The sequence below is a fragment of the Sapajus apella genome, unplaced genomic scaffold (genome assembly GCF_009761245.1).
Source record: "Sapajus apella isolate SASKATOON/1434 unplaced genomic scaffold, GSC_monkey_1.0 scaffold6, whole genome shotgun sequence".
NCBI classification, from domain to species: Eukaryota; Metazoa; Chordata; class Mammalia; order Primates; family Cebidae; genus Sapajus; species Sapajus apella.
The window spans coordinates 44,770,453-44,792,894 of NW_022436946.1; the positions used below are offsets into that span (position 1 = coordinate 44,770,453).

Consider the following 22,442-nt stretch of genomic DNA (forward strand, 5'->3'; position numbering starts at 1 on the left):
CTTATGGGTGTTGTGCTTAACTCTGTGAGGTGGGGATGCCTCTTTCTACAGGTGAGGAAATGGAAGCATATAGGAGCTAAATAGCTTTCTCAGTGCAGTCTGTACATTTCAAGACTGCTTGTGCAGGGGCCATCCTAATCTTCTCTGTATCGTTTCAGTTTTAGTATATGTGCTGCCAAGGTGAGCACTCAAGCCTGCTTGTAACTACAACACTACATTTCTTTAGAAGTTAAATAACTGCCCAGGGACACAAAACTTGTAACTGATGTTTTCTTATTTTAAATGGACATCTGTAAAACAGTGTAACTGCTAGGTTTCTCGTTTACTAAGGCAGTGAATATCAACAAAGTAGCAAATACAAATTTAGTATACTTTATCAATTTCATTTTAATATGGTTTTATTGCTAGTTTTATGTGGTTAAGTTTTTATGGCTAGTTTTGCTTGATTTATTTAACATACACATTTAATGCACATACAAGCACAAAACACAGGCTTTTATCCATAGATTATTGACTTAAAGTGGATTCTTTATATGCATCTCTACAAAAGTATACAGGGTCTGGGTGCAGTGGCTCATGTCTGTAATCCCAGCACTTTGGGAGGCCAAGGCAGATGGATTGTGAGGTCAAGAGATTGAGACCATCCTGGCCAACCAACATGGTGAAACCCTGTCTCTACTGAAAATACAAAAATTAGCTAGGCATGGTGCAGTGCGCGTCTCTACTGAAAATACAAAAAATTAACTAGGCATGGTGCCATGTGCCTGTAGTCCCAGCTACTTGGGAGGCTGATGCAGGAGAATTGCTTGAACCCAGGAGGCGGAGGTTGCAGTGAGTAGAGATCATGCCATTGCATTCCAGTCTGGCGACAAAGCAAGACTGTCTCAAAAAAAAAAGGAAGAAAAAATTATAGAGTTTGAACATCCATAATTCAGAGTGCCCCAGAGTCTGAAACTTTTTGAGTACTGACATGAAACCATAAGTGGTAAATTTCTGATCTCATATGACCAGTGGGCACTCAGAACACAAGCATACAACATATAGCTGATTCAGTATCCCAAAGGAAAAGAAACCCTCCTAGCCCCCTTCTGCTGCATGTATATATTTTTTTCACACACCAAGATTCCCTCATAATGAAGTGAAAATGGAAAGGAACTGTGACTTTTCAGTAGTCTAGTTGCAGTAATTTAAGAAAAGATATGTTAAATTTTTAAAGATTTGTGGCAATAGAGCATCTGCTGATCACAAAACAGTGGTGAAATTCATTGATGAATTTGCCAGGGTCATTGCTGATGAAAATCTGATGCCAGAACAAGTCTGTATTGCTGTTAAAACATCACTGTTTAGTTGCTGTTGCCTCAGAAACACACTGACAACAGCTGATAAGACAGTTCTTTCATTTGGACCTTGGGGAACCTGATGACCTTGGGGAACCTGATGACTTTGGAGAACCTGATGTGAAGACATATCTGATTATATGTCTTGGGGTTGTTCTTTTTATGGAGTATCTTACTGGGGTTCTCTGCATTTCCTGAATTTGAATCTTGACCTGTCCTGATAATTTGGGGGAGTTCTCCCGTATGATATCCTAAAGTATGTTTTCCAACTTGATTCCATTCCCCCCGTCTCTTTCAGGTACCCTGATCAGACATAGGTTTGGTCTCTTTACATGGTTTCATATTTCTTGGAGGTTTTATTCATTCCTTTTTGTTCTTTTTTATCTGTTATTGTCTGCCTGTCTTATTTTGGAAAGATAGTCTTCAATCTCTGAGATTTTACCCTCCGCTTGGTCTATTCTGCTATTGATACTTGTGATTGCATTGTGAAGTTCTCCTGTTCTGTTTTTCACTTCTATCAGGTCTGTTATGTTCCTCTGTAAGCTGACTGTTGTGGCTGTCAGCTTTTGTATTGTCTTATCATGATTCTTAGCTTCTTTGCATTGGGTTACAACATGCTCCTTTAGCTCAGTGAAGTTTGTTATTACCTACCTTTCAAAGCCTATTTCTGTCAGTTCAGCCATCTCAGCATCAGACCAGTTACGTGCTTTTGCTGGAGAGGTGTTGCAGTCATTTGGAAAAGAGGTTTTTGAGTTTTCAGCATTTTTGTGTTGATTCTTTCTCATCTTTTTGGGCTTATCTACCTTTGATCTTTGAGATTGCTGACCTCTGAGGTTTTTGTGAGGTCTTTTTGTTGATATTTTTGTTTTTTGTTTGTTTGTTTTTCTTTTAGTAGTCTGGCCACTCTACTGTAGGGCTGCTGTGGTTTGCCGGGGGTTCTCTCCAGACCCCAGTTGCCTTGGTTTCTCCCATACCTGGAGGTATCAGCAGTGAACACCATGAAACAGCAAAGATGGCAGGCAGATCCTTCCTCTGGAAGCTCTGTCCTACGGGGTACTTACCTGTTGTTGGCCTGCACACATCTTTAAGCGGTGGCTGGAGACTCCTTGTTGGGAGATCTCAACCAGTCACCTGCCAAAAGAAGCAGTCTGGCTGCTTTTTTGTAGAGCACGTGTGCTACATTGAGGGGGACCCTTCCTTGCTGGACTGCCTGTATTCTCCAAAGCCAGCAGGCTGGAGAACCGCCGATCAGGCAGTCACCCCTCACCCTTGGAACTCGGTCCCAGTGAGATAGCAAAACTCTGTTCTTAGAACCATTAGCCAGTGTATTTCTACACAACATGAATGCTTGAAGTGTTACTGGGTAAAAGTACTGGGTGTACTTAGTAAAATTTGTATTTTCATAATAATATTAATTTGTTTTATTCTGTTTGAAGGTGTGCTGTTTAGTGAGGCAGGGAAACATCTTAGAAAGAGTTTGACTTAGATTTATCTGTTAAACACAGCTATCTTTTAACTGTTTGAAAAACTCTTATATTACAGAAAAATTAAGAACGGTTTATGATAGCTAGATTTCATTATTTTATTGAAAAATACCTTTCTGCCTGTGGATGCCACTGAAGAAGCATTGTTAATGTCTCTCTTCTCCCCGTAATCGTGTCTAAGTCAGAGTCTCCTGAAGAGCCCGAACAGCTGAGAAAGCTGTTTATTGGAGGGTTGAGCTTTGAAACAACTGATGAGAGTCCGAGGAGCCATTTTGAGCAAAAGGGAAGGCTCACAGACTGTGTGGTAATGAGAGATCCAAACACCAAGCACTCCAGGGGCTTTGGGTTCCTCATGTATGCCACTGTGGAGGAGTTGGATGCAGCCATGAATGCAAGGCCACACAACGTGGATGGAAGAGTTGTGGAACCAAAGAGAGCTGTCTCAAGAGAAGATTCTCAAAGACCAAGTGCCCCCTTAACTGTGAAAAAAATATTTGTTGGTGGCATTAAAGAAGACACTGAAGAACATCACCTAAAAGATTATTTTGAACAGTATGGAAAAATTGAAGTGATTGAAATCATGGCTGACCTTGGCAGTGGCAAGAAAACGGGCTTTGCCATTGTAACCTTTGATGACCATGCCTCCGTGGATAAAACTGCCATTTAGAAATACCATACTATGAATGGCCACAACTGTGAAGTTAGGAAAGTCCTATCAAAGCAAGAGATGGCTAGTGCTTCATCCAGCCAAAGAGGCTGAAGTGGTTCTGGAAACTTTGGTGGTGGTCATGGAAGTGGATTTGGTGGGAATGACAACTTTGGTCTTGGAAGAAACTTCAGTGGTTGTGGTGGCTTTGGTGGCAGCTGTGGCGGTGGTGGATATGGTGGCGGTGGGGATGGCTACAATGAATTTGGTAGTGATGGAAGCAACTTTGGAAGTGGTGGAAGCTACAATGATTTTGGCAATTACAACAATCAGCCTTCAAAGTTTGGACCCATGAAAGGAGGAAACTTTGGAGGCAGAAACTATGGCCCCTATGGTGGTGATGGCCAATACTTTGCCAAACCATGAAACCAAGGTCACTGTGGCGGTTCCAGTAGCAGTAGTAGCTATGACAGTGGCAGAAGATTTTAATTAGGAAACAAAGCTTTAGCAGGAGAGGAGAGCCAGAGAAGTGACAGGGAAGCTACAGGTTGCAACAGATGCATAGCTACTACAAAGAAGACATGAGTTTGACAAATACTCATGTGTATGGGCAAAAAATTCGAGGACTGTATTTGTGACTAATTGTATAACAGGTTATTTTAGTTTCTGTTCTGTGGAAAGTATAAAGCATTCCAACAAAGGGTTTTAATGCAGATTTTTTTTTTTTGCACCCATGCTGTTGATTGCCAAATGTAATAATCTGATCATGACACTGAATAAATGTCTTTTTTTTTTTTTTAACGTGCTGTGTAAAGTTAGTCTACTCTGAAGCCATCTTGGTAAATTTCCCCAACAGTGTAAAGTTAGTCTACTCTGAAGCCATCTTGGTAAATTTCCCCAACAGTGTGAAGTTAGAATTCCTTCAGGGTGATGCCAGGTTCTATTTGGAATTTATATACAACCTGCTTGCATAGAGAAGCCATTGTCTTCAGAAACCTTGATGTAGTTAAACTGATAGTTACTGTTGTGACCTGAAGTTCACCATTAAAAGGGATTACCCAAGCAAAATCGTGGAATTATTGGTTATAAAAATGATTGTTGGCACATCCTATGCAATATATCTAAATTGAATAATGGTACCAGATAAAATTATAGATGGGAATGAAGCTTGTGTGTAATCAATAAACTATTTAATTATCTTGAAAAACAAAAAAGAAAAATAATTTTGTTTAACTGCCATCCACATTTAAATTACTTAATTAGCGTGAAGACTGGGATGTGAAAGAGCTGATTTTCACAAATTGGTATCAATAACTATGAACTGAGTTACTGCAATACATGTGGAAATAATAAATATTAAAAGAAATAGAAGAAAAAGTATGATGAAAGAGTGTATTTGTAAAAATTAATTTAAAAATAGAAAGTAGGAGGAAATAATAGTAAAAAGAATATATACTATTCTGATAGATACGGAATGCAATTAAAATAGGTAACATTTACATGAGCAATTCAAAAATCTTTTATTTTCATGATTCATGATTTGTTAAAGTCTTCAACAGAGATTATTGAGTCGCACTTTAAGATTATAAAGCCAGAACCTCTTGGAAAAAAGTCAGTTTTAGGGAAGAATAGGGTCTTTTCTGGCGTCTTAAAAAATGTGGGTCTATAATTATATGAATGGGGCAGAAAATTTTTAGTGCATCCAGTCAACAGTTTTAGTGAGAGTAGATGTAAACTAAAACATAATCATGTGCTAATGCAGATACTTCTGTAATCACTATAAAATGTTTTATATATGTTATTTCTTGGGCTGGACTCTGGAAATTTAGTGTATGTTTCTGTTTGACTGTTGGACACACATTTCTGTCTCCCTCTCTGTAATAACTACCTGTATGTAACTTGTAACTGATTAATTCCTATACAGTGGAGAAAAACTTGCACCTTTGGTTGGTGGGAAGTAGGATTTGGGGTGAGAGGAGATTGATAGCAGAGATGGTAGCTTTCCTTGCGTTAAATTGTACAAGGAGCCACACAGGGTTTCAGGAGGGTGTGAGGAATCTACTGTGACAGGTCTGTAGCTCTGAGAGCAATGGAGAATTCATAGCTAGCAGTCATGTAGAACTTGCTGGCTCAATGCCTTTTTTGGGTCTTTTTTTCCCTGTTTTTGGTTTGTTTTTGTTGTTGTTTGTTTTTGTTTTTGAACAGAGCATCAGATTAGTGCCAAAAAAGAACAAAGGAAGAGGGCTAAAACAGACTTCTTCCCTGTTAGAGTATTAATTCCTAGTAGGTGGGAGCTATATACCTTCTACAGCATATTGCTTTTAACTCACAAAGTTTCACTTACAAGTAATTAAAAATATATATAAATGATAACATCTGATAGTTTATATATGTATAAACACAGATACTTTTTTTCCTCTTTCTGTATATAATTCATTTTGTTCTAAGCCAAAATACATTTTTTAAATTACCAGTTCATTTTTTTTTTTTTTTAAGAGACGGGGTCTTGCCCTGTTGCTAAGGCTAGAGTATGGTGGCACGGTCATAATTCACTGCAGACTTGAACTCCTGGGGTCAAGCAATGCTTCCACCTCAGCCTCCCCTAGTAACTAGGAGTACAGGCATGGCTACCATGCCCTGCTTATTACCTGTTAAATTTTAAGTAACAATATTTTCTGTGATTATGATGTATTTTAAAATACAGTGGGTGAATATAGCTTAACTTAGAATTGGATTGGCTATGCTACAGTCATTTTGTCAAGTTCTAAGTATGTGTTGAGTGAACTTGATGATTGTATGCATTCATTCATCACATACTTTTTGAATATTTACAAAGTGGGAGTCACTTTTTAGGAGTTTTGGTATATATACTGGTAAAACAAAGCCCCTGTCTACAGAGTGATTGCATTCTAATGAGACATTTCAGTGAGAATGACTAGAAGTATAAACATACTGGGGCCCGGACAAGCCTGTGTTTCAGGAATAGCCAGAAAGCTAGTGAAACTAGAATTGAGTGAATGAATGAGCTAGGTAGAGAATGGAAAGAAATGAGATCAGAGAGCAAGGCAGAGGCCAGATCATTGAGGGCCTTAGAGACTAGGGAAGGAATTTGGATTTTACTCCAGATGTCGTGAGAAGTCATTATAGGGTTTTGAGCAAGAGAGCTGCCTGATCTGAGTTATTTACATATACATACACACACATATATTTCTATGTCTATATATACATATATATTTTTAAAAATCACTCTGACTAAGGTGTGGAGAAGCAGCAGTACAGGGACAAAAATGGAAACAGGGATACCAGATGTTGCAGTAATCCAGATGGGAAATGATGATGGCTTGAACCAGGGTGCTGAAATGGTGGTAGTGAGACCAGATCAGATTGAGAATTTTTTTTAAAGGTAGATCTGATAGCAAGCATCAGCTGAAATAGAGCGTGAGAGAAATCATGGACGATTTGATTCCCTAGAATTTTTGCTTAAACAGCTTAGCGAATGGTGGCTTGTTGGTTTGCTGAGATGTATGAGTGTTGGTGTCAATTTTGTTTTAAACTTTTACGTCTTAAATAAGAAATAATTATATTAACATTATCTTAAGTATGTAAGATGTTTTTAAAAAGTCATTATGAAAACTTCTTTTTCAATAGGCGGAGTACGTCCAGCTTGTTACTGAACTTCGAATGACAAGAGCCATTCAGCCTCAGATCAATGCTTTTTTACAGGGCTTTCATATGTTCATTCCACCTTCCCTCATACAGCTTTTTGATGAATATGAATTGGTAAGGAAAAACATTAGTTCTTATGTCATTACACAACAACACAAAACTCTAGTTGATATAATTCAGAAATAATTGTGGAGTACTATAATGAATGAAAAAAATGTATAAATGAGACAAAATGGTTGAATGCTCATTTTTAGAGATTTGATATAAGATTATGGATGTGCTTCTCTTAAGCTTAATAACCAGATTAACAACTCCTTAATGTGAAATGATTGAGGTGGTGATGAACAAAAATGAAATGTATTTCTATTTCTTCTGTATGGGAGATGTTGAAAGCCAGCCTTCCTATATGCAGTATTCTACATTATTTCTGAATCCTTTCTTTGACCACATGATGTAAAGGATGCTGATACTAACTTCTTTAAACTTCTAAAAAGAATTAAGAAGGTTTTTCTTATTGTATAGTATTATTTTCTTCAGTTTCTTATATTGCCATATATGTAATTTTATAATTCTTCATTTCAAACCTATAGAGTTCATCATCTTTGCTGTCCTCTAGTCCCTAATGAATGTTTGGTTTTGCTGCTTTAATTTGCCTTTCTTATACTATGATCCAACAGGATTTCTAATTTTATATGATTTATGTCTGCATTTTTCTCCATTTTCTTTTTCTTTTTTTCTTTTGGTAATTTGGAGAATTATTTTGAAACTCTTTGAGTTATCTAAATCTTAATAAAACCCAGTATCTTAAATAGGATATAGCTGCTTTCTTATCTAAAAAATTATAATTTGGAATAGTAAGTTCCAGATCTGTGGAAACGTTTTCTTTGGTTTTTATTCTGTTAGAAAATTAGTTTTGCCCTTTGCCTTTCATTTTAGTAAATGGATACAGATACTGATATATTCTTTTAATTTTACATATGTATCAGTATTTTTAATTTATCACTCATGGCATATCTTAATATAGTAGTGCTAGGCTGCAAACCCATGTTCCCTGACCCCAGATCCCATCAGTGTTGCCAGTCTGCTTCTTGGTGGCATGAGAAATCAGAGGGCCTTGGCTTTTGAACTTTTTGTGTGACTTTGTGTCTTTCACAGGGGAGGGCTATGCTACACTGAGAAAGGAACCTTTTAAAAAATTTGGTGTAAACATCTAAGCTAGTTGTGCATCTGAGTTAAAGGATTCAGGTTAAATTCTAGAGTTTTAGTGAGGAGGAGGTATCGAGTAACTCCACTGTCCTGAACTGGAGGTATAGTCATCCATTGTAGACTGTTCTTCCATACTGTGCTGCTTGTGAATTTATCCATGATAGAATCAGAATATAAAAACATTGAGTCGTGCAATACTAGGTAAGCTGAAGGCTATGAATACTTACATGATTCAGTTTCTATTAGTATGAGTTATATACCTTACACACAGTTCCAACAGAAGAATTCAATTTTTTTTTGTATTTAAAAACATTGATTGGGACTTAAAATATTTTTGTTTTATGTACTTTTTATTCTGGAATTCTCATTTCATCTATTTGTTTTTGGTCAGTTTAATAACTTTTTTGCTCAGTTGTTGGATGGGATAATAAAGATCCTTTCTTCTTCAAAAAAAATCATAACAAGTAATGTGATATTCATGAAGTGCTTCAAATTTCTTAAGAGAATATAATATTAGTCATTTTTATTCATAATTATGAATAATGAAAGCATACTTAATATTATTAAAAGCTTATCTTCAGCCTAGAAGGGAAAAGGATTAAACTCATGAATTAAAAGACATGCGTAAAGCCTATCCCACTCCCTTTTAACAGATCTGTATCAGAGTCCTGCCAGAGAACAGAATTTCCCCAGATGGTTCAAATATTGAAACTTTAACAAAGGGACTATTATAGAGATATGGGCAGTGTTAAGAATAAGCAAGGTCTAGTGAGACATCCACAGACTGGCAACAGGGAAAGCCTTTATCATCCTTAGGACTGAAGAGACAGGTAGAGGAATTCCTGTGAACAGCTCTGTGGAAGCTTCACCCACCAAGGAGGGGCCACCTGGCAGTAGCCATACTTGAGGAGCCGTAGCTACTGCAAAGAGGTGCTGAAGCAGTGAGGGAGCCTAGAATGCCCTCGCCTCCAGACTAACTGCCTAACTGCCTGTGTTTCCCAGGCTCCAAACCCAACCCGAAATCAGCAGGCAAGAGGGCCAGCAGGAAAAGGCAGGCAGTCCAAAGTGCAAAGGAAGGTAGAGAATGTATTTGGGGTGGACAGTGGAGACTAATGACCATCTAGGAAGAGGATTCTGTAGTACTCTGACTAGGAGGACTAAAACACACCCTATACTAGCAGTTCTAAAAGTTTTTGGTCTTCAGAACCCTTAGAACTAAAAAGTTTTTGTTTATGTGGGTTATGTCAGTGGATATTTATTATACTTGAAATTAAAACAGAAATGTAAAATATTCACATGAAATAATCCATTATATATGAACATAGATAACATTTGAAAAACTAAAATTGCATTTTCCAGAAAAAAACAAAAATAGTGGGAAGACTGGTACTGTTTTACATTTTTGCAAATTTCTTTAATGTCTAGCTTAATAGAAGACAAATGGGCCCTCATAACTGCTTTTGTGTACAATATATTGTCATATGTTGTTTGGCTGGAAGATATGAAGAAAATCCAACCTCATACAGATAAGCTGGAAAAGGGAGAACCTCATGGACCCACTGAATAGATCTCAGAAACCCTCAGGAGTTCTCAGTTGTTGCCTTATATTAATCTTATTCAAGGTACAAGGTCAGGTATATGTTATGAGTAGTTACTATAGAAGACATGATTTTGAGTCCCTGGGAAGCTACGTCCCTGAAATAACAAATCCTGATGTTCTGGCTTATCGGTGTAAATGTAGTCCAATCATTGCCTCCCCTGACTATGTAAATGTATCTAACTGTGAAATATGGACTGATTCAGACAAGTGGACAAGCTCTTTTCATGTCCTCTTTTCCCTTGGAAAACAAAAAGGTAAATACATTGCCATTCTTAATTTCATTTTTACTTATATGGTTGAGATTTTGTGCCTTTGTTTGATGATCTTCCTAGAAAAAACAAACCTACCTAGTCATTAGGAAAATTGCTTATTTTTTTGACTGGAGAAAATTGACTTTAAAGGATCCAAATTATTCCAGAATAGAATTCCTGAAAGGCCTAAATCTTTTTTACAAATGGTAACTATTTTTGTATTACCTCCTTTTTCCTCATGATAAGGATTTCTTGATGATTTTCCTTTTGTTTAGTCAAGTATGTATTCAGGTCTTTGTTGTCACTTTCATGTTGATGATACTGTCTCCTTACAGAAGTTAACAAATTTGCTAAGAATTGTAAAAATATAAAGTAAACCAAAGATAATGTTCATAAAACTTTTGCACATATAAACTGTTGTATATGTTTGCATATAAACATGTTTTAATGAAATTATATCAATGTGGAAACATCTCCGCATCTTATAAAATTTGAGATTATTAGCCTCAAGGATTCTCTCTCATGTAATGCTTGTTACTGATGATATGCAGGAACTGTCACAAAAATATATCAGTTTTACGTGGGATTAGTTTCTAATTAAGGCAAATTTACCATTAAAATGTAATAACTTTTTTCCCCAAAGAAGATTATTGAAATATTTTTTCTACCCCCAAGGAGCTACTGCTTTCTGGTATGCCAGAAATTGATGTGAGTGATTGGATAAAAAATACAGAATACACAAGTGGCTATGAAAGAGAAGATCCAGTTATTCAGGTAAAATTTCTCTAGAGTTTAGAATGAAGTTAAGTTTTGCCATTTAATTTTGTAAGCTTTTCAGCACTGTTGGATGAAAACTTAACATTAATTAACAAAGTAAAGTGTTTCCTTAAATTATTCTTGTGGGAATAGTGCATATGAAAACTTTGCATGAAATCATTTTTGATAAACAAGTTTCATAGAATAAAATGTGCTTTATGAATATTGCATATTTATCTGATATTGAGAAATCCACCAATTTTGCTCTGAAATGAGCTAAGGGTTTTTTGTTGTTATTTTTGTTGTTAGTGGTTCTGGGAAGTTGTGGAAGACATTACTCAAGAGGAGAGAGTTCTTCTCTTGCAGTTTGTTACTGGCAGGTAAGAAGTATTTTTATAGATAATGTGGAAATAACAATATATTCTGTTTTTTAATGGCTTAGAAATGACTAAAATGAGGAATTATTACTCTGAGTTATCAGTAACTTACCACTCTTTCCACTGTTTTAGGTATTAAAGAAAGATTTATTTTAGTATTAAAGATAAGACATTTATAGCAGTGATGCATCATGTTTATTTAATATATTAAAAAGCATCTCCAATCAGGACTATCAGAATATTGTACTTTATAATTTAGAAATCTTTTTGCTGTGCCTGTCGGTCAGTGATAGTAGCCAAATTTTTAACATCTGTGTATTACTGGTTTGGTTTAATAGTAAGGCAATTCAGTTTATCCTGGTTAACTCATACATATACTTTATATTACCCATACACAGTTATTTTTCTGTAATTCATAGTAAACTTTAAAGTGTCAAGATTCATGGCCTAAAAAATGATTTGTGGTACTATACTTCTTTGAAAAGTCCACTTTTAGAAGCAGTTAAATATAATAGATATTTGAAAACTAGATGATTTAACCATCTTTTAGCTTATATTTCTGAAAGATGTAAAAAATATTCTGATTTTCACTTTTGATAACAGAATTTTGTCTGCTGTTTGTGAAAACTTAGTTCACTTTTTTCATTATAAATGTACATATTTTTCCTAGGAAAGTTAGAAAACAAGAAAAACCACAGCCCATCAATAATAACCACTATAAACAATTTGATGTGTTTACTTCTGTGTTTTTTTCTGCATATTTAAAAACCATAACTGTGGCTATATATCTATCTAGAATGCTTATATATATAATTTTCTAAAACCATATTTTTAAATTTTAAAAGTAGTGTTTAATCATTGTACAAAATTTGGAAAATGGAGAAAATAGAAGAAAATAAAAATCCTGTTAAGTGATCCCACTATTCAGAGATAACTACAATTAATATCTTGCATTTTTTTAAAAGGCTTTTTGCTGTATAATTAGAAAAATAGTTGGAGTCACACTATAGATCTAATTTTAAAGAATAAATAAATAGGCTGGGCATGGTGGCTTGTGCCTGTAATCCTAACATTTTGAGAGGCTGAGGTGGGCAGATCACTTAGGTTCAGGAGTTTGAGACCAGCCTGGGTGACATGGTGAAACCCCGTCTCTACAAAAAATACAAAAATTGGCAGGGCATGGTGCCACATGCCTGTGGTCCCAGTTATTTGGGAGGCTGAGGTGGGTGGATCACTTGAGCCTGGGAGGTGGAAGTTGCAGTGAGCCGAGATTGTGCCACGGCACTCCAGCCTGGGTGACAGAGTGAGATCCCATCTCAAAAAATAAATAAATAAATAAATAAATAAATAAAACAACTATTAACAGGTTATGGGCTAAATATATAAAAGAAAAACTTGTTACTTTGTTATTTGCCTCTGAATGCCAAGAAATACTCAGAGCCTTGAATAACTTAATAAAAAGGATGAAAAAATAATTATATTTTCTATATAAGAAGGTTGACAATTTGACAGTTCACATAGGAGAGAAAAAAATCACCTCCAATCTGTATTCCTAAAAGTAATCATCATTCTCAGCAAACTGACACAAGAACAGAAAATCAAACACCGCATGTTTTCACTTATAGGCGGGTGTTGAACAATGAGAACACATGGACACAGGGAGGGGAGCATTACACACTGGGGTCTGTTGGGGGGAAATAGGGGAGGGACAGCGGGGGCTGGGGAGTTGGGGAGAGATAGTATGGGGAGAAATGCCAGATATAGGGGAAGGGGAGGAAGGCAGCAAATGATGCTGCCATGTGTGTACCTATGCAGCAATCCTGCATGTTCTTCACATGTACCCCAAAACCTAAAATGCAATAAATAAAAAAAAAAATCACTGATAACATTTTTGTTATTTTTCTAGAATTTTTACCACATATATAATTTTTACTTTAAAAACCATTGTTATGACTTTTTGAATTTAGCAATATGTTATTAAAATTGTTCCATTTATAGATCTATGTAATTTTTAATGGCTGTCTAGTTTTCTTTTAGGGGCTTCCTTTAATTGATCCTTTATTGCTAAATTTTCCTATTTATGAATAATGCTGTACAAATAAGGAATTCTTGTGCTTCTATCCTTGAAGGGCAGTCTGATTATAGAGCATAAATTCTTAGAAGGGAAATTTTTGTATATGAGAATATGTAAATTGTTATAATCTTGATACATATTCATTCATCTTCTACAAGAAGGGTATTGATATCAGTAGAGAATGAGATAACTTATTCCTTTATCAGCACAGGGTATAGTCATTTTCATTTTCATATAATTTCTTCTATATAATTTTTTTGTGTGTGGTATAAATTACCTTTCTTTATTCTTTGGTATTCCACAATTATTTTAAAAAATTCAGTTTTAAGTGTTCTTTATATATTAGGGGTATTAACTCTGCAAATAGTTTTCTTCGTTTACCAAATTTAAATATACAGATTTCCATGTGTTTTAAATTTATAATTTGAAAGTTTTAAATTACCATATTGCCAAGTTGATTATCATTATTTTCCTTTGTGGTTTTTGTAAACCCTTCCCTACTCCTAAGATTTTATATATATGTTTATATAAATTTCTTAATGCAAGTTTTTATAATTTGTTTTTACATTCCAATTTTTAAGCCATCTGGAGTTTATTTTGGTTTATGTTGTTAAGTATTTTTTCCTAAATGGTTTATACTTCAACACCACCTAGTGAATTATATTTTCCGCATGATTTGGTCAGTATGAGTCTTTAAGATGCAGAAATCACTTATTGAAATTTTTTAGTACTAAGTTGTCTCTTAGGTGGCTGCTCCTAAAGTGTAAAAAAAAAACAAAAAACAAAAAACAAAAACCACTAGAATTTACAGTAATGCACAAGGCTTCTCCTCTTTAACTAGAACAGTCATTGTTAGCAATGCTGAGGTCATCAAGTGTGGCAGATCCACTTGAATAGAGGTGAAAGATGTGGGTGATGAGTAGAAGCCAAGGAAGCTGCGGGAAACCACAGAGCTAGCTCCACCCTCAGAGTGAAGAATCCACTCTTCAACATTGAGTCTAATTAGAGTCCTGTATTTTAAGTTCAGACTGAGAAAGTTTTAAGCTTTTTAAAATCTTAACTTTTACCTTGAACTCCCGAGTCATTAGTATAGATGTAGTACTTGTTCAAAACCAAAAGTGTAAATTTTTTTCTTTTTTAATTTTTGGAAAATTCTGATTTTGTATTTGTTTATATTTTGGGTACTGAAGTATCTTTCTACAGGTCTGTAGTATAAGTTAGTGAAATCTTGCTGAAAAATCAAATGTGTTCCAATTGTTGAACCAACAATTAAAAGTGATTTTTAAATATTTTATTAGTATTGACATTAATATTTTGTTACTCTATAAGACCATCTTAAATGTTTTACTGTTTTATTATCCCTTAAGAATCAGACTTGATGATTTCTTTTTTCTTTTTCTTTTCTTTTTTTTTGAGAAAGAGTCTTGCTCTGTCACCCAGGCTGAAGTGCTATGGCACAATCTCGGCTCATTGCAACCTCCACCCCCCAGGTTCAAGCGATTCTCCTGCCTCAACCCTCTCCAGTAGCTGGGATTAGAGGCGCCTACCACTATGCCCAGCTAATTGTATTTGTAATAGAGGTGGAGTTTCACCATGTTGGCCAAGCTAGTCTCGAACTCCTGATCTCAAATGATCCACCTGCCTCGGCCTCCCAAAGTTCTGGGATTACAGGCGTGAACCACTGTGCCTGGCTTATTTCTTTTTTTTTTCTTTTTCTTTTGGGATGAAGTTGCTCTGTTGCCCAGGCTGGAGTGCAGTGGCTTCATCTTGGCTCACTGCAACCTCTACCTCCCGGGTTCAAATGATTCTCCTGCTTCAGCCTCCCAAGTAGCTGGGATTATAGGCACGCATACCACTATGCCTGGCTAATTTTTGTATTTTTAGTAGAGACAGGGTTTTATCATGTTGGCCAGGCTGGTCTCTATCTACTTACTGATCTGAAGTGATCCACCAGCCTTGGCCTCCCAAAGTGCTGGGATTATAGGCATGAGCCACCACACTCGCCCTATTTCTTTTGAAATACAATAGAAGTATGCCATTTTTGTTGACTCTTATTTTATACTGTATAATCTAAGTGTCATAATATTCAACCAAACTGTTTTATTAATTTTTCTCATACATACTTATGCCTGGTAAATTATGATCTTAACATGCTAAGATCTGATGATATAAGTATGGGGCCAGCCATATTTACTCATAGTGCAGGAAAAGAGGAGTAAGGTTTCAGGAATGGGTCATGAATATCAGCTTATAGAATAATTTTAATTAAGATGTTAAAACTAGAGGCTCTTCTGAATTTTTAACTTACCTTTCAAAATTTACTTGTGTGAAGGACATTAGATTGATCATACTGATATTGAAATACTGTGCCATAATTTGTATAAAATCAATGTCAACATTTATTTTCTCATCTTGTCTTGATAAAATAGTTACATTTAATTTGAAATTCTATATCTTAGGAAATTCAGAACAGCTTGATTTTTATCCCTTTTCATGTTTGGTCACCTTGTTAATTTTTTAGGCAAAAGTTAAATATATAAATGAACTAATGTTAAATTTTATTTCAACTAACGAAGAGATATAGCCAGGTCTTCTTTATATATTCTCTTGCTGCAAGTAGGAATTGTTTTTGCATTAGTGTCTTATAAGCAAGATTCAGGCATACTTTTAATATTGACGTGGTTTACTAAGGTGAGTTCAGGAATTTCATCAGTAAACCAAACCAGACGACTTCCCAGATAGAAGAGAAAATTGCTGTTTTTAGGGATGCTTTATATTGGATTGTTAAATGTTTTTTTCCCCTGTGGATGTATACATATCATCAGTGATTTCAAATAGACAATCTTGGTGCATTTTTTGAACTGTTGGTGGGTGTGTGTGTATGTGTGTGGGGGGGTTTATGTTTGTGAAAATGCATATCATAACATATTTAAACAATTTTTAAGTGTACACTTTCGTGGCATTAACTGCATTTGCATTAATGTGTGACTATCACCACCATCCGTCTCCTGCATTTTTCATCTTTCCAAACTGAAACTCTGTACTCATTAAACACCAACTCCCCATCCTCCTTTCTACCCCACTGTCTCTGACAACCACCTTTCCACTTTATGTCTTTACGAATTTGACTACTCTTAAGAACTTGATATAAGTGGAATCATACAATATTTGCCCTTTTGTGATTGCTTTATTTCACTTAGCATAAGTTCTTCAAGGTTCATCCATTTTGTAGCACAGGTCAAAATTTTCTTCCTTTTTAAGGCTAAATAATACTCCCTTGTATATATGCACCACACTTTGCTTATTAAGTCATCTGTTGATGGACACCTGGGTTGCTTCTACCATTTGGCTATTGTGAATAATGCTGCTATGAACGTGGAAGCGCAGATACTTCTTTGAGTCCGTGCTTTCAGTTCTTTTGGATATATACCCAGAAGTGGAATTGCCTGATCATATGGTAATTCTGTATTGTAATTTTGTTAATTTTATTGAGGAACTGGCATACTCTTCACAGAGGCTGAAAAGCCTCTGTGGAAATTTCATTTTTACATTCCCAGCAGCAATTTCTTTACATCGTTGCCAATACTTGTGATTTTCTGTCTTTTGTCTTTTTTTAAATTTTTTGCCAATAGTCATCTTAATGAGTGTGAAGTGGTTTTGATTTTCATTTCCCTAGTAAATAGTGATGTGAGCATCTTTTCATGTGCTTATTGGGCATTTGTGCATTTTTTTTTAAAGAAATGTCTATTTCAATTCTTTGCCCATTTTTAATCAGGCTTTTTTTGTTTTGTTTTGTTTTTTGTTTTGCTGTGGAAATTCTTTATATATTCTGGTATCAATTTGGTGTCATATTCAATAAATCATTGCCAAATCTGGTGTTAAGAGGCTTTTCCCTTATATTTTCTTCTAAGAATTTTATAGTATTATCGCTTACATTTAGGTCTTCAATCCATTTTGAGTTAGTTTTTAAGCAACTTAGTATAAAGTAAGGGTCCAACTTCATTTTTGTTGTGAATATCCAGTTTTCCCAACATACTTCATTGAAAAGACTGTCTTTTCCCCTTTGAATGTTGTTGGCAGTCTAGTTGAAAGTCATTTCCTATGTATGTGAGGGGTTATTTCTGGCCTCTATTCTATTGGTTGGTATATCTCTTTTCTTGGCAATATCACACTATTTTGATTACCACAGCTTTGTAATAAGTTTTGAAGTCAGGATACGCGAGTCTGCCATGTTTGTTCTTTTTTGTTCAAGACTGTTTAGGCTAGTCGAATTTTAAGTGAACTAAACTATGCTTTATGTTACAAATCATATATTTTTTAGAAAATACTCTTAAGTCTTCAGATCTTTGCAAGTCTGTTTTTAGTAATCTATACACTAAATGTTCTTTTGTCATTATTCTAATTTACCCGAAAAGCACTACAGCACCTCATTTAAAAAGCAATAGAATTTTTTAGTATCAGTTTAATCATGATACATACACAAGCTAACTTTAGAAGAAATATTAATTTTCTTTTTGATGTGTATAGAACTTGAGAGGTTGTCATTACGTCCTCTACAGCCACATACCCAAGATTAATTTTCTACTGATGTGTTAGACATTATATGTTAGCCTTCCTGTGGCCTCATTATGTTAGTTGATATTTGAAAAGTATACTTGATATTCTGGATATCAAAGAGGAACATAAAGAATTTTCCGTTTTTTCACTATGAAAAACAAAATAAAACAAAAAACCCTTAGGGCCTAGATATTTTTCACAAACAAGGAAATCATTTGGATTACATGTCAGAGCATTTCTTGCTCAAATTAATCAATCAAATATTAATCTATTCAGCAAACACTTAATAATGTCTACTCCAGGCATTTTGCTAGCCACAGGGATATAGATGTAAATATAACATGTTTGGGCCCTCAAATCAGCCCCATTTCAATAGAGAGATACATGAAAGCAAAGAGTTGTGAATGTAGCATGCTAAGTGCAATATTGATGTATGTGCTGTGTCCAGCTGCAAGCATACTATAGCTTATGGAAATGCTGAGGGATGTCTCCATGAAAGCTTACTGACTCATCACAAAGGAACTTACAGTAATGAGTTGGAGTTTTGTAGACTAAAAAATGTCATGTTGTCATTGTCCTAGAGTTGGATATATCCCTACACTAACTTAAAACTTGAAATTTATCTGTCCCAGATATCTTTCTTTCATGCTTACAATGTATTAAGATATAAACTCTTAGTTCCAGGGTCCCACATGGAGGGTTTGCTAATATCATGGGTGGAAGTGGATTACAGAACTTTACAATCGCTGCTGTACCATATACTCCAAATCTTTTACCAACTTCAAGCACATGGTATGTTGAATTTGTTTATTTAAATGCATTACAAATGTTTTGATTAATTTTGAATGATCAGAGGTCTAACTATTGCTGTATTGAGAGGAAAACCTCAGCTGTGATCTCTCTCCAGGATTTTGGCATCACCGATAAGTAATTATGTAGCTTTTTGGGCCCCTGTTTTTGGTAGGGAAAATGGCTGTGGATACCCTAACGTCCTATTCAATTTAGTTGACTATAGTTCAAGTATCACTAAAGTTACACTATCATAAGTATCACTCAGTTACACACCATCATTTCAAATGAAATTGCCCTATTGCTTATTTATTTTAAGCTGTAAGGAACTTACTTTCTTCCACTGCATTTGCATGCTGAAAGAAACTGCAGTGCAGCAGATTTTTTCTTCTTTTTAAATACTACTTTAGGGTTTTTCAATTTGAATGCAAATTTGAGAGGATGGTTTTATGTTAATTATGAGGAGTGTTTTCACTGCTAGACAAAACAATGAGAAATTTTATAGATTTCCTGTTTAATGGTGGTGTATTTTTCTTTTAAAGCATCAACATGCTCAAGTTACCTGAATACCCAAGTAAAGAAATACTCAAGGACAGACTTCTTGTGGCACTACATTGTGGCAGCTATGGTTATACAATGGCATAATGAAATCTGGAAAACTCATCTGACTGCTGATGCACAATTCAGAATGGCAGAAGTAATTTGGGAAAATGTCAACGGAAAAGCAGCCTAAATGCAACCCATAGGCAGGGCTGACGCTTCAGATTTATAAAGGATCATCAGGTTTTCTGTTTCTCTCTCTCTCTTTTCCCTTTTATGTTTTCTCTGTTTGTGATACAATTAGAAAATACACAATCACAGTAGACTTTATTTTTTAAAATGCTAATTGAAAGTAGTAGAGACTGTTCTTTTTCGTAATTAATTTTATCCAAGATTGTATTAAGGCAAAATCTTATTCTACATTCTACTTCTGCTCTGTAACTGTCTTGTTAAAGGGTGTTTTCTCCTAATTTTCTGATAAATGAATTCATCCAACTGGTATGTTCTTTTGCATGTAAAGTGCCATTTATATTTTAGAAAGCTATTGTATAGAATGGATTAATTTAGATTGTGTATAAAGCCACAAATATGTATTTTCCCACAGTGTATTCTATATTACAATGATTTTTTTAGCATTTTAATATTTTAATATATATTGTAAAATTTAGACTGATGGTACTAACCGCTGATGAAATGACATCTAGTTTATATATTAAAGCTTACAGTATATTGTATGAATTATTTGCATCTTTGTGGCCAGTTTTCCATATGTATATATTGTGGTCTCAATGTTTTCCTGATGCCTCATTTTAATTTATAATGAAGGTAAAATTAAAATGTATTTTACCACATTTATTTTCATTACTTTTATCTGTGAGCTCTGACACATCTGAAGAAGTAATCTGATGTGCAGATTACAATTTAAATATGTTAATTTTTTTTACTTCTTAAATTTGCTTTTGTCATTAAAATGTCAAGTTCAAGTGATATGTGCCTAATACTGAGTGTTGTTTTTTTTAATTTTTGGGTGATTTAATCAGTTTTCTTTTGAAAAGACGTACTTGAATAGTTACAGCATATGTTTGAACAGGAAGTAGGAACATGCACACGTGAAGAAATGCCATCGGAAGGATTTGTAATGTTTAGGGTCTTCCCTTGTAAACTAAAAATAGAAAATTCAATGACATTATTGTTTGTAGAATGACATACACAGATTTTCTCATAAGCAGTCATTATGTTTGTCAGTAATGTTTGAGAGACATTTAAGTTGAAAGTTTTGCTAAATTATAAAGCTTCTTTAATACATTGGTTTTGGTTATCTTGTTCCTCTTGACTTTTCTAAATGTTAACAAAATATATCTTAACAGATTACATGAAATTTAGGCATTATTTAAAAATTACCATTAGCTCTAAAATTAAGATTCAGATGCTTTATTTATAGTAACTGAAGCCAATAATGTATAAAGTTTTGATTTTTAAAAATTTAATTGTAAGTCACTGCCATGTTAGTTTTCAAATAGATAACCACCTTTAATATTACATTGCTAATAATACTGAAGTTTATAGGTATCTGTTTCTAACCATACAATACATTGGTTTTTTCATATTAGTCATTTTACAAGTAGTTGCATAAAAGAGATAGATAATAAAATATTAAATAGCTGGGTGTGATGGCTTCTGTCTGTTCAATCTCAGCATTTCGAGAGGCTGAGTTGGGAGAATTGCTTAAGCCCAGAAGTTCAAGACCAGCCTAGACAACCTAGGAAGATCCCATCTCTACAAAACGTAAAAATAAGCTGGGCATGGTGGCATGTGCCTCTGGTGGGAAGGCTAGGTGTGAGATCGCTTGAGCCCAGGAGGTCGAGGCTGTAATGAGCCATCATTGTGCAACTGCACTCCAACCCGTGAGACTTTGTCTCAAAAAAAAAAAAAATTAAATATATTTTAACCACAAATTAGAATATTTTAAAATACAGATCTAGTTGTTTCAGGATTTATTTTTTCACATTTTAAAAATAAGAGTACAGTTAATATAAAGAGATTTTACAAAGATTAAAAATACTATTTAGAGGCAGCATCTTTTTAATTTACTCCATTCCCACAATTTCTTCTATATGTAGATGGATATGTTGAATGCAAGGTAGTATTAAAAAATGATTAGAAAGATTTTATTTTCCTTTGGGTAAAAGAAGATTATGTTAATAGGAAAATGACTCAATTCTTAAAATGTGGTTTCATATAAAGAGGAAGACAAAATACTCGAAAGGAATAAAAATATAAAGCAAGGGAATGTATTTCAGGAAACTGATTAATAAAAATATCTGGGCGGAGTAGATGAAGTTATCTCAATAGTTTGAGGGGATAGTGACCACATAGTTAATAAAATCCATTTTCTAGTTAACCCAAAAGCAAAATGTAATAGAAGGAAATCCCAGCTTGTAAATAATCTGCTGAATGCAGCTCTGCTATTGAGGCAGTCTTTTGGATATGGGGGAAATGCAGGCTTTAAAAGATAGGTCACAAGTTGGAGGCCCAGGAGATGATTCCTACTTACGTTTTGTTTGTCGTACTAATTCTAAAATTTTGAATGAGTTACCAACATTTTACAAAACCTGAAGATTTCATGCAGAAGTCAGTAGTTTTGGGTTCTTTTGAGCAATGAGACAATATTGAGCACATGGGTGCATATTCCTACAAAGCATTATTAGTACTTTGCAATTGAGTAAATGCTGCTGCTTTGAATAACTGAATGTGCTCTCCAGTTTGCCATTTCCTTTCTTTCTTGTTTTTTTCTGAGACAGAGTCTCACTCTGTCACCCAGGCTAGAGTGTAGTGGCATAATCTTGGCTCACTGCAACCTCCACCTCCTGGATTCAAGCGATTCTTGCTCCTCAGCCTCCTGAGTAGCTGGGATTATAGGAGTGCGCCACCACCCCTGACTAAATTTTGTGTTTTTAGCAGAGATGGGTTTCATCTTGTTGGGCAGGCTAGTCTTGAACCCCTAGGGACCTCAGTGATTCCCCCCACCTCAACCTCCCAAAGTGCTGAGATTACGCCACCACGCCCAACCAGTTTGCCATTTTCTTAGCTCAGTGTGCTTCCCTAATTTATGTTATCTTCTTAGCCATTGAAAGCACTGGAGTCTGCTTTAAAGAATCT

At 35.0% G+C, this 22,442-nt stretch overlaps 1 protein-coding gene, 1 long non-coding RNA gene and 1 other non-coding gene across 8 annotated transcripts in view; 2 read left to right on the top strand and 1 right to left on the bottom strand.

The window, feature by feature from the left end:
• Window positions 1-20,947, top strand: part of HACE1 (HECT domain and ankyrin repeat containing E3 ubiquitin protein ligase 1) — a 101,557-nt gene extending 80,610 nt beyond the window's left edge. For 4 of the 6 annotated variants that reach the window (XM_032275166.1, XM_032275162.1, XM_032275163.1 and 1 more), the window contains 5 exons: window positions 7,116-7,247; window positions 10,866-10,964; window positions 11,256-11,326; window positions 18,633-18,746; window positions 19,286-20,601. In XM_032275166.1, coding sequence (XP_032131057.1) covers window positions 7,116-7,247; window positions 10,866-10,964; window positions 11,256-11,326; window positions 18,633-18,746; window positions 19,286-19,388 — 519 coding nt within the window. In that variant the 3' untranslated portion in view covers window positions 19,389-20,601. Of the gene's footprint in view, window positions 1-7,115; window positions 7,248-10,865; window positions 10,965-11,255; window positions 11,327-18,632; window positions 18,747-19,285 lie in introns of all 6 variants that reach the window. The other 2 variants (XM_032275164.1, XM_032275161.1) reach the window with 1 other exon arrangement.
• LOC116549815 lies at window positions 79-188 on the bottom strand. Its single transcript, XR_004268094.1, has one exon. It is a non-coding gene; the product is annotated as a U6 spliceosomal RNA (small nuclear RNA).
• On the top strand, window positions 1,423-4,262 carry LOC116549537. The gene is made up of 2 exons (XR_004267928.1): window positions 1,423-4,147; window positions 4,182-4,262. It is a non-coding gene; the product is annotated as an uncharacterized LOC116549537 (long non-coding RNA).
• Window positions 20,948-22,442: the final 1,495 nt, after the last annotated feature.